General features: G+C 38.2%; 1 protein-coding gene across 19 annotated transcripts in view; it reads left to right on the top strand.

Moving 5' to 3' along the window:
* EFCAB5 (EF-hand calcium binding domain 5) overlaps positions 1 to 12001 on the top strand; it is a 160258-nt gene that overhangs the window by 86948 nt on the left and 61309 nt on the right. For all 19 annotated transcript variants that reach the window (XR_013535801.1, XM_035303248.3, XM_035303254.3 and 16 more), the window contains one exon: positions 5573 to 5728. Coding sequence is in view for 18 of the 19 variants with exons in the window: in XM_035303248.3 (XP_035159139.2) it covers positions 5573 to 5728 (156 nt within the window). In the remaining variant the exon portion in view is untranslated. The remainder of the gene's footprint in view (positions 1 to 5572; positions 5729 to 12001) is intronic.

Below are 12001 nucleotides of genomic sequence, written 5' to 3'. Positions count from 1 at the left end.
TCTTTCCAATGGAAAATAAAAGTAGAACATCTTACAAAATTTGAATTACTGAGATTTTATCTTTATTTTTGTGAGACAGAGTCACTCAGGATGGAGTGCATTGGCACAATTTCAGCTCACTGCAGCCTCAACATCCTGGTCTCAGATGATCCTCCCACATCAGCCTCCCAAGTAGAGGGGGACTGCAGGCATGTGACACTTTGCCTGGCTAATTTTGTTCATTTTTGTGGGCATGAATCTCCCTATGTTGCCCGGGCTGGTCTCAAACTCCTGGATTCAAGTGATCCTTCTACCTATGCCTCCCAAAGTGCTGGGATTACAGGTGTGAGCTACTGTGCCCGGCTGAATGAGAGATTTTTTTAGTGCCCATGTAAATTCAATTTTTACAGAAAGAAAAGTATAGCATGAATTTTTTCAAGAATGTGTATATTTTAATACACTACCTGTTGTGCTATTGCTATAAGAAAAATCAAAATCAGAAGGATGGAAAACAGTCTTTTTGTTTGTTTATTTTTTGCTTTTAATAAACTCAGCTACAAATAGCATACATAATATTAGGTAGAATTTTTTCAGTCATCTCAAGATTTATTAGAGGAAGGAATGGGTAGACAAGCAGTGGATAAATTAGAAGTGGTAAGAAAACCCTACCTGCATGTGGTCTCTTTTTACTTTGTCTGCTGTTGATGAAGCTGTCATCTCTCCATTATCTTTTCGTATTTATTGAGAAAGGCGATTTAATCTGCCAGACTGAAATGAAAAGATAAATCCTAGTATGACTTCTTATTCTTGTTCAATTGGGAATAAATTTATTCCAGAGTCTTATTTTACTCATAAATTGCCAAAATAACATCATTGGAATAAATTTTTTAAATTACACAAACTATTATAATTGTTATTATTATTATTATTATTTTGAGACAGAGTTTCACTCTGTCACCCAGGCTGGAGTGTGGTGACACAATCTTGACTCACTGCAACCACCACCTCCCAGGTTCAAACGATTCTCCTGCCTCAACCTCCTGAGTAGCTGGGATTACAGGCATGTGCCACCACTTCCAGCTATTTTTTTGTATTTGTAGTAGAGATGGACAGGGTTTCACTATGTTGCAGACAGATCACATCTGACCTTGTGATCTGCCTGCCTCAGCTTCCCAAAGTACTGGGATTACAGGCATGAGCCACCACACCCAGCAATTTTTTTTCTTAAAGTTTCCTCCCTAAAACTGGAAAGCTAATTTTCTGCCCACAGGCTGTTTGAATACACCATTTCTTCAATGATAGATATATATAACCTGTGTACTTCAATATTCTGTACTCCTTGTTTGCACTCCTAGTATACTACCAAGGCTTACAAATACCATTTGGAATACCTAAGATAGATAGTTTCCAAACATAGTTTTCTTCCTATTGCTCTTATATCACCCAGTTCATCAACTCTTCAATATGTCTACAATTAAATAAGTATGAATCCCATTGGCTCAGAGGTATAGAATCTTACAGTAGCTATTAAATGTGATATTTACCACATTCTCAGCATTAAGTCAGAAAGGAAAATCCCAGAATTCATTACATTGGGACTTAGCACATAGAGATAACTTGACTAAGTATAGTTTGAATGTTTAACAGCTCACAGAGATATAACTGAAGGATATCGGTAATTATATTTTTAAATTAAGCAATCATTCCTTGGAAGGGTATGAAAACACAGAGGCTCCCATCTATTTTCACCTTTTCCTGTTTTTACAAGAGACATTGGCAAACTTCTATAATTCTTATATTTTGAATTTGATTTGTAGTTGATATTGGCAACTGCTAGTCTTTATGCCAGCAAGCCTATACTTACAGAACAATCAGAATATGCTGACTCAGAAAACCCACAGACTATAGCTCCAGAATTTTTTTCCCTCAGAATTTTCAGGGATGAAAAAATCCAGAAGTGTCTCTCAGAAAGTTTTATTTGTTTGTTTTGAGACGGAGTCTTGCTCACTCTGTCGCCCAGGCTGGAGTGCAATGGCACAGTCTTGGCTCACTGTAACCTCTGCCTTCCAGGTTCAAGTAATTCTCCTGCCTCGGCCTCCCAAGTAGCTGGGATTACAGGCACCTGCCGTTATGTCTGGTTAATTTTTGTATTTTTGTAGAGATGGGGTTTCATCATGTTGGCCAGGATGGTCTCTAACTCCTGACCTGGGTGATCCGCCCACCTCTGCCTCCCAAAGTGTTGAGATCACAGGTGTGAACCACTGCTGCTGGTCCAGAGAAAGTTTTTTGTTTTTTTGGTTTTTTTTAACTAATTCTTCTTGGTTTTTCTTTTTGGAAACAGCGTCCTGCTGTGTCACCCAGGCAGGAGTGATGTGATCATAGCTCACTGAAACCTTGAACTGCTGGGTTCAGGTGATCCTCTCACCTCAGCCTCCTGAGTGGGACTACAAGCATGCATTGCCATGCTTGGCTAAATTTTTAAATTTTTTATAGAGATGAAGTCTTGCTATGTTGCTGTGGCTGGCCTCAAGCTCTTGGCCTCAAGTGATCCTCCTGCCTCAACCTCTTAAAACTAATTAGTGATTCAATAGCATTCCTACAGCCAGAAAACTCATATGGCTTTGAAGTCAATTCCCAAAAACTTAATTTAAAACAGGATGATTCTTCCAAATACCAATATTTTTTTTCAGCATTAGAGGACTGAGCTACGATGTTGCCAGAAAATATCAATTATTCAATAATTCTAACTTATGAGTAATATAGAAGAATACCCAGTAGTCAAGTAAAAAGTCATTAAGGATCAAACAACAGGATCTTAGGATATGGGGCTAATTAGGACTAGCTACTCCAGATCATGTAGTTCAGTGGTTCTCAAACTTTAATGAGAGTCAGAATCACCGGGGGAGGGGGACTTGTTAAACTATAGATTGTTGGGCCCTATCCTCAGAATTTCTGATTCAGCAAATCTGGGGTAGGGCTCAAAAATTTGCATTTCTGACAAATTCTTAGATGATGCTGATGCTGTTGGTCTAGGGAATCGCACTTTGAGAACCGCTGATCTTGTTGGGTTTTCTCCTTCCAAAGTTGTTTAATAGCTAAGAGGACTGTTTATTTAATGAAGATGTTCTTGGCCAATTTCTTACCTACCTCAAGAGTAGACGAGCACAATGGCTGAAGAGAACTTACTATGTGAAACACCCAGATTGTACATATCATGACCCAGTGAGGTAACTACTACTGTGATACCCATTTCACAAATGAAGGAACATGAGGCTAGGGAGTTGAACTCAGACTTCAGAGTGAGTTCTTAACCACTTCCACTACTCTGCTTCTCATGGTAACAGATAAGAACTTAACTATGTGCACTGATCCATCAAAAATAATGACAGTGAAGCTGGGTACAGTGACATGCCTATAATTTCAGTACTTTGGGAGGCTGAAGCATGAAGATCACCTGAGCCCAGGAGTTTGAGACCAGTTTGGGCAATACAGTGATACCCTATCTCTATACACACAAAAATATTTTTTAATTAACCAGGTGTGGTGGTTCATACCTGTATTCCCAGCAACTCAGGAGGCTGAGGTGGAAGGATCACTTGAATCTGGTGGTCAGGGTTGCAGTGAGTCATGATTGTGCTACTGCACCACTGCACTCCAGCTTGGGCAAGAGAGTGAGCCCCTGTCTCTAAAAACAATAAAATAAAAAAATCATATGTCAATGAAATATGCCAAAAACATTCGTTCCATTTTAAACAAATTACTAAAGTAGAGCATGATTTTTACAAACCGTGTTAACTACATGGTAATTGCAAGAACCAGAAACCAACCTTAGCTATCTAGCTGAATATGAAATGTGCACAATCCAAGGGCTTCAGGAAGAGACTAGAACAGGGACTTGGAAAGTGTTAAGACTGTTTCTCTCTGCTTTCCATTTCATCTGTTTCTTTCCACAGACAGACTTCCCCTGGAGTCTCAGTTCACATGGAGGAATCTGGCCAACCCAAAACTCTTAAATTTACATTTGAAGGGTGGCAAAATATGCCACCTGAAACATTCCACTTTGGCATAAGGACTACTTTCAGCTAAAGGCACTTGAAAAATAGCAGATACAAGAAATGCATTCTAATCTCCCTTTTTCTTCCTGAAAATAGAAAATTAAAATCTCCCATGTGAAAGATGTCCTCCCTGTATTAGGAGAAAGGAAACATTATTCAATTGGGAGTCTTAGCTGAGAGAATTCTGTACAAACAGACCTTGTTAAAATAATTATTATCTTCATTTTAGCTTTCCAACATAATTTAGCTTCCCAACATAATTTTCCACAATTGCCTCTCTTTGTTCAACCCAATGTATTAATAAAAGCATGTAGTTTTTGCCATTTCTTTGGGTCTTCATTTCTTTATGACAGTTCCTATTTCATATAAAATTTATATTAAAATTTTATGCCTTTCTCTAACTAACCTATCTTATGTCAATTTAATTCTCAGGCCCAGCCAAAGACCATAAGAGAGTAAAGGGAAAGTTTTGCCTCCACTACACATTCACAAATTCGGGCCCACTCAAATTAACTGGCTGTTATTCAGTTCTAATCCCTAATTCCTAGTGGAGAGAATCTGAATGGCCTGAAGTTAAGTGTTCCCCCGGTTCAGTCATTTATGGCTACAAAAGTGGGGTCATCCGGTATAACTCTGGCTACTTCTGTGCGTGAGGCAAGGGAGGAAATCATTGGCTGTGAGCTGAGCTCACACTTTGAAAGGAGTCCACTCAAACTCTTGCAGTGCTTGATCACTTCTCTCTATCACAGGATACCTTCTATCTCTTACAGTAAAGTGCAGAGATCAAGAACATAATTTGTTCCTGACCTATCAAATTGGCAAAAACCCAGATGCCAATACACACTGACGGTGAGGCTGAGAAGAAATAGTCACTCATGCATCAGTGACAGGAGTGCCAAAGGTACAAGCACCATGTCAAACCTACAAAATATTCAGGTGCATTAATCCTCTAAGCTAGAAATTCCACTTCTTGGAATCTACTCAACAGGAATCAAGAGAAATGGCCAAGGAGTATAGTTGTTTTCAGTCCCTATACTTTTAAAAGAAAATTATAGACAAATAATGATACCTTATTGCATTATCAAAAAACAAAAAGCCACCCGTGATTCTTGTCCCTTACACTCCATTAATTAAATATAGCCAGTCTTGCAACACATGTGCTCTTATATACCATATACCATAGAAAAACTCCATTCAATTTTTAGAACTTTTAATTTGCAAGTAGCATTTTATAGGTGACTGCTGCTGTTTCATGCTGTAAGGAAAGTCTGCCCTATATAATGTTGATGTGACATAGAGGGAAATTGCTCCAAAAATATCTAGAGTCACTGATGTGTGGTATTGGGGATTGCATTAGTTACCTCTCTCTGCATGACAGCTTTTAGAGCAGCTAACATGAAAATGCTTCATCTAAGTGATAAGCAAATCATATGGAAATATTTTACAGCCAATGTATTTCATGCACATTGAATCCTGGGGAAAATCCAAGTAGAGCATGGTTTTAAGTCAATCATTTACCCTCTTTTTTTTCTCTGTAGTACATCTCTTCACATATTAAAGACTTGAAGAGTGAAATGTTTGAGGAACTCCTTAAGCACCTTTGCCACTCTGCAGATGAATTCCGGGAGATCATAAAAGCTGACATGCAGAGGCAGATGTTTGCTGAACTTTTCCTACATTGTGACCACGGGAAGGTGGGTTAAGACATTTAAAGAATTGCTTCTTGGCTGGATGCTGTGGCTCACGCTTGTAATCCCAGCACTTTAGGAGGCTGAGGCTGGTGGATTGCTTGAGCCCAGGAGTTTGAGACCAGCCTGGACAACATGGTGAAAGCCTATCTCTACAAAACAGATACAAACTTTACTGAAATATATTTGTTTATGAACCTTATACTTACTTGTTTGTGTCTCCATGTCCAGAAAGGATTTAAGGAAGCTCACAGAATAGATAAAATGCAACAACAAAATGTAAACCAAAAGTAGGGTGAAAGAAGAAAAATATAAGAGAGGGGATAGTAAATGAAGCTTGAAACAAAGCCCCAAAATACATAGCATAATGACCTAAATATTTGTTGTGGGTTGTTTACAAGTTTGGATCTAAGTTTCCTAGTAGGATCTAATGTGAAAAGGGAAACACGACCAAACACATTATCAACAATGTTTACAAGATAATTACAAACTAGTGTTAAGAAGTACAGAAATTTGGGGTTCAAATTAATTAGGAGTGTCTCTTTATTAAAGGGGCCCTTTTGTGCTGAAGTGAAAATCTTTTATGATGGGCTTGTAATAGATTAAACAGTGACAACTTTATTAGGGCAGTTTTTTATAGCTATTTTAAATGTAGGCAAACAATGCCACACTGGACTGCAATTCAGAAAAAGCAATTCTTAAAAGAACCAGTATGTTGCAATCTACGTTCTCAGATCTATGCTAATTTGAATGAAGTCAGGAATATATTTTGTAAAACCTGAAATGTCTGTGTGTCTTTCAGTCAATCCTTATTGAATATTGCTTCTTTTAACAGAGCTTGTAGTAAACACTAGGTGACATAGGTGTCAAAATTTTACCCTTGGGTAAAATGCCTGAAGGACAACTATTCTCTGTTGGCCAATTTAACACCAATTCATGTGCAGTAACAAACATAGTGAGATAATATTTTGAGAAATTAGCTGAGGTTTGCTTTCATTCTTTGCTTTTCTTCCCATCATTCAAGCAATAGTTATGTGCTGATATTGAAAGTGCAGGGGTGGAAAAACTACACCTCCTTCCTCATAGGATTCCTGCTGGGTCTGAGCATTAATCTGACGTAAGATAGAATAACAGGAGAAAAGCATACAAATTTAGTTACAAGTTTTATATGGCACAGGAGTCCTCTTAAGGGAATGAAGACCCAAAGAATCAGTTACTTATGTACTGGATTGGACAAAGAATACCAAAATGTGAAAATGTGACTAAATTATGTCAGGAGTCTTAAAAGATAAGAGTTATTCTAACAAGGTCTGTACAGTATTCTGTTGGTCTCAACTTCTCATCCTTTAAGATAACAATTATGCCTTTCCTTATAGTATAGGAAGAGTTAATTTCACATGGGAATTTCATCTTCTGCTTTGAAGAAACAGCACGAAGGTCAAGTGATTTTCTCATATCTGTTGTTTTTCAAGTGTCTTTAACTTAAATAGTCAATATGTCAGAATAGCATATTTTAACACCTTCAGAGGGAAGATAGAGTCTGGAAAAAAGAAGTTAGATGTGTTTCTGAATGGAATATATATCTGGGAACAAAGCTCAAAAATGTATAACATAATGACATTTATGAGAGAGAGAGAGAACCTCACTGTATCACCCAGGCTAGAATGAAGCAGCATGATCATAGCTCACTACAGCCTCTACCTTCTGGGTTCAAGTGATCCTCCCACCTCAGGCTCCTGAATAGTTAGGACTACAGGCATGCACCACCATGCCTGGCTAATTTTTAAACTTTTGTAGAAACAGAGTCTCACTATGTTGCCCAGGCTGTTCTTGAAATCCTGGTGCAAGAGATCTTCCCACCTTGGCCTCCCAAAGCCCTGGGATTACAAGCGTGAGCCACCACATCCAGTCGTGATTGTATATTTTTAACCAGTAGCCGAAATAAAAGTTCTAGAAGCCCAGACTTTAAATTGAAAATGCTGGGCCCTTAAGAAAAAATGGAGAATTATAAAGTAAGAAAGAATGCAAAATATGGCATCAAAGCAGTTATTCTGTCAATGGGAAATTGTGACCAGCTGATGAGAGAAGGAGGTTGGAGCACATGTGACTAGAGTTTAGAGGTTGTCTGGGTCCCTAAGTCAAGGTTAGCACCTGATCTCCCATTCCTGAGCTCCAATCATGGTTGAAGATTGAGGGCAACAGTATTGACACCCCTTGAAATCCCAGGTAGATTGAGAGGAAATTTAAGAACAGCAGGCACTTGCATTTCATTTTCTAGGTATAGCTCAGAGACTATAAGCTTCATAGAGAAGTCCTACATGGCACTGAAGAGGAAGAGTAGTAGCTGTAGAAGGCAGGGTCTAGGTAGATGGGCCTGATGGTACTCCCTTTCACTTCTGTGGCCAGAGGAAAGGTGATGAGTATTCCTAAATACCTGTGTATAAAGGACAGTGCATGTGCAGAGATGAGGACTATGAAAGTTCTGATAGTACCCCCAGGAAGACACCTGGGTTAGAACAAGGAGAATTCAGGACATAAATAGCAAATACCAAAATAAAACTTCCAGATGACTCAATGAGATGAACTATATACACCACAAAGTCAACAAGTACTGTGGCACTGAGCTAGACTCTCCTTTCTCTGATGGCAGGACTCTATATAAGCAACACCACTCCCCAAAATGTGGGCAAAAGATATGAATACCCCATTCATGGAATCATTATATATTCAATAGATGACCAAAAATAGTTTTTAATGGTAATACCTATCGTTGATACAAATAGAGGAAAAAAGTTTCTCAAACATTCCTGGTGAAAATGTAATAGTTGTATTTTTGCAAATCATTCTGGATATATCTGCTTAAATAAAAAATACATACATGCTTCAGCCAGGCAAGCCATTCCTAAAATTGTTATTCCATAGAAATAAAAGCACCAGGGGAGGGATAGCCTGGGGAGAAATGCCAAATGTGGGTGAAGGGGAGAAAGGAAGCAAAACACACTGCCATGTGTGTACCTATGCAACTGTCTTGCACGTTCTGCACATGTACCCCAAAACCTAAAATGCAATAAAAAATTAGAAAAAAAAGACATTGCCAAACTGTCAAAGTGCTTATAGTTTTTTTTTTCATTCTGTTCAGCACTATGTTGCTCTGTATCCTCTCCACCCCTTCATATTGCCAATCTTTTAAATTTGCATTTTCTTAATAACTAATATTAAACATAAAAAAAGAAATAAAAGCACCAGTAAGTTTAAAAGTATACATACAAAGAAAATTCTTGTTGCATTGTTTATAAATGAAAAAAGAGAGAGTTTAATGAAATACTATATAGGGGAATGCTTTAAAAATAATAGTACATCAATATCTTGAGATATCATGTAGCCTTTTTTTTTTTTTGGAGACAAAGTCTCACTCTGTCACTCAGGTTGCAGTGCAATGGCACCATTTCAGCTCTCAGCTCACTGCAACCTCTACCTCCCAAGTTCAAGCGATTCTCCTGCCTCAGCCTCCCAAGTGACTGGTGTTACAGGTGTGAGGCACCGCCCCAGCTAATTTTTGTATTTTTAGTAGAAACGGGATTTCTACCTGTAGCTAGGACTACAGGTACATACCACCATGCCAGTCTAATTTTTTATTTTTTTGTAGAGACAGTAACTCACTGCGTTACCCAGGCTGCTCTTGAACTCTTCAGCTCAAGTGATTCTCCCTCCTCGGCCTCCCAAAGTGTGGGAATAACAGGATGAACCACTATGTTTGGCTTGTACCACATTTTCTTTATACAGTCTACCATTAATTCACATTTAGGTTGGTTCTATATCTTTGCTATTGTGAATAGCGCTGCAATGAACATATGCGTGCATGTGCCTTTATGGTAGAACAATTTCTATTCCCTTGGATATATACCCAATAATAATAGGATTGCTGGGCCAAATGGTAATTCTGCTTTGGGTTCTTTGAGAAATCACCAAACAGCTTTCACAATGGCTGAACTAATTTACATTCTACCAACTGTGTATAAGCATTCCCTTTTCTCTGCAACCTTGCCAGCATCTGTTATTTTTTGACTTTTTAGTAATAGCCATTCTGACTGGTGTGAGCTGTATCTCACTGTGGTTTTGATTTGCATTTCTCTAATGATTAGCGATTTTGAACATTTTGCTATATGTTTGTTGGCTGCGCGTATGTCTTCTTCCTTTTTTTCTGAGGAAAGATCTCATTCTGTCATTCAGGCTGGAGTGCAGTAGCAACATCACGGTTCATTGCAGCCTCAGCCTCCTGAGGGTTTGAGTGATCCTCTTATCTCAACCTCCCAAATAGGTGGGACTATAAGCCATGCCACCAGGCCCAGATAATTTTTGTAGAGATGGGGTTTCACCATGTTGTCCAAGCTAGTCTGGAATTCTTGCGCTCAAGCGATCTGCCAGGCCTCCCAAAGTGCAGTGATTACAGGTGTGAGTCACCATACCTGGCCGTGTATGTCTTTATTATTAAAAGTATATATTCAGGTTGGGTGTAAACAGAGTAAACAGACAAACTACAGAATGAGAGATAGTTTATTTTGCTCTGCAGGAGCTTATTATAATTATTATTTCAAGAAGGGGTTTCACCATGTTGATCAGGCTGGTCTTGAACTCCCTACCTCAGGTGATCGACCCGCCTCGGCCTCCCAAAGAGCTTATTTTTAAAATAAAGTTATATTAATTAAAATAGGTTGGCTTTGGTACTGGAATAGACAAATCAGTGGAACAGAATATTAGATTTGGCATCAGATGCAAGAGCATGTGAGAATTTAGTACATAACACAGGTGGCAATATAAATCATTGGGAAAAGGAGTAGTTATACTAGGACAATTATACTAGGACAATTAATTTTCCATATTGGGAAAATTATAAAAGTAGATTCCACTCTCATTAATGAGGAAAAGGGAGTTCTCATTATAAATCTAGATGTGGAAAACAAAATTTAAAAAATTTTAGAAGCAGCCGGGTGTGGTGGCTCATACCTGTAATCCCAGTGACTCGGGAGGCTGAGGCAGGAGGATGGCTTGAGTCCAAGAATTCAAGGATGCAATGAGCTATGATCATGCCACTGCACTCCAGTTCGGGTGACAGAGTGAGACCCAGTCTCAAAAAAAAAAAAAAAAAAAGAAGAAGCAAATTTAGAGCATATATTTTGAACTCAAAATGGTTTGTGCTTATTTGGAGTATTCCTTAGGAATATTCCTTAGTAAGACCCTGTCTAAAAAAGTTTTAGAAGCAGACAGGCATGGTGACTCACACCTGGCTGCTTCTAAAATATTTAAAATTTTGTTTTCCACATCTAGATTTCTGATCAGATAGAATCCACTTTTCCTCATTATGAGGGTGGGATCTACTTTTATGTTTTTCCCAATATAAAAAATAATTGTTTCAGTATCATTTATTGGTTAGTCACTGTACATCAAAAGGAAATGATTTATATATTTGACTACCTCAAAATTAATATATATTCTCAAAATTAATGGATAACATTGATATGGCTAAAATCACCAGAAGTTAAATTGAAAGATAAGAGATAGACTGGGGAAAAATATGTGCTATGTAAATAAAAGAATGGTCATTCTCAAAATTTTACACATTTGTAGGAAATAAACAACTGGGCCAAGCGCAGTGGCTCACACCTGTAATCCCAGCACTTTGGGAGGCTGAGGCAGGTGGATCATGAGGTCAGGAGATTGAGACCATCCTAGCTAACATGGTGAAACCCCGTCTCTACTAAAAACACAAAAAATTAGCCAGGCGTGGTGGTGGGCACCTGTAGTCCCAGCTAGTTGGGAGGCTGAGGCAGGCAAATTGCTTGAACCTGGGAGGTGGAGGTTGCAGTGAGCCACGATCATGCCACTGCACTCCAGCGCGGGAGACAGACCGAGACTCCATCTCAAAAAAGAAAAAAAAAAAGAAATAGACAACTGGTCCCAACTGAAAAACGGGAAAAGGATATGAAAAACCCATTTGTAGAAGAGGAAAAACTCAAATATGTAGGTGTATGAAAATATATTAAATCTCACTAGTAATCAGGGAAATGCAAATTAAAATAATGATACCATTTTTGTCAGATTAGAAAAAATAATAAACTCTAACAATATCAAGTATTGGTGTAGATATGGAGAAATAATACTCTCATTCAATGCTGGCGAGTATGTAAATTGGTATAAACATTTTGTGACACAATTTGGTTATAACTAATAAAGTTAAAAATGTATATATTATATAATCCAGTAATTCTACTTCTAGTTATT

The sequence above is a fragment of the Callithrix jacchus genome, chromosome 5, assembly GCF_049354715.1.
Source record: "Callithrix jacchus isolate 240 chromosome 5, calJac240_pri, whole genome shotgun sequence".
Classification (NCBI taxonomy): domain Eukaryota; kingdom Metazoa; phylum Chordata; class Mammalia; order Primates; family Cebidae; genus Callithrix; species Callithrix jacchus.
The sequence above is the reverse complement of the archived record's forward strand: the minus strand, read 5'-3'. Positions and strand labels throughout refer to the sequence as shown.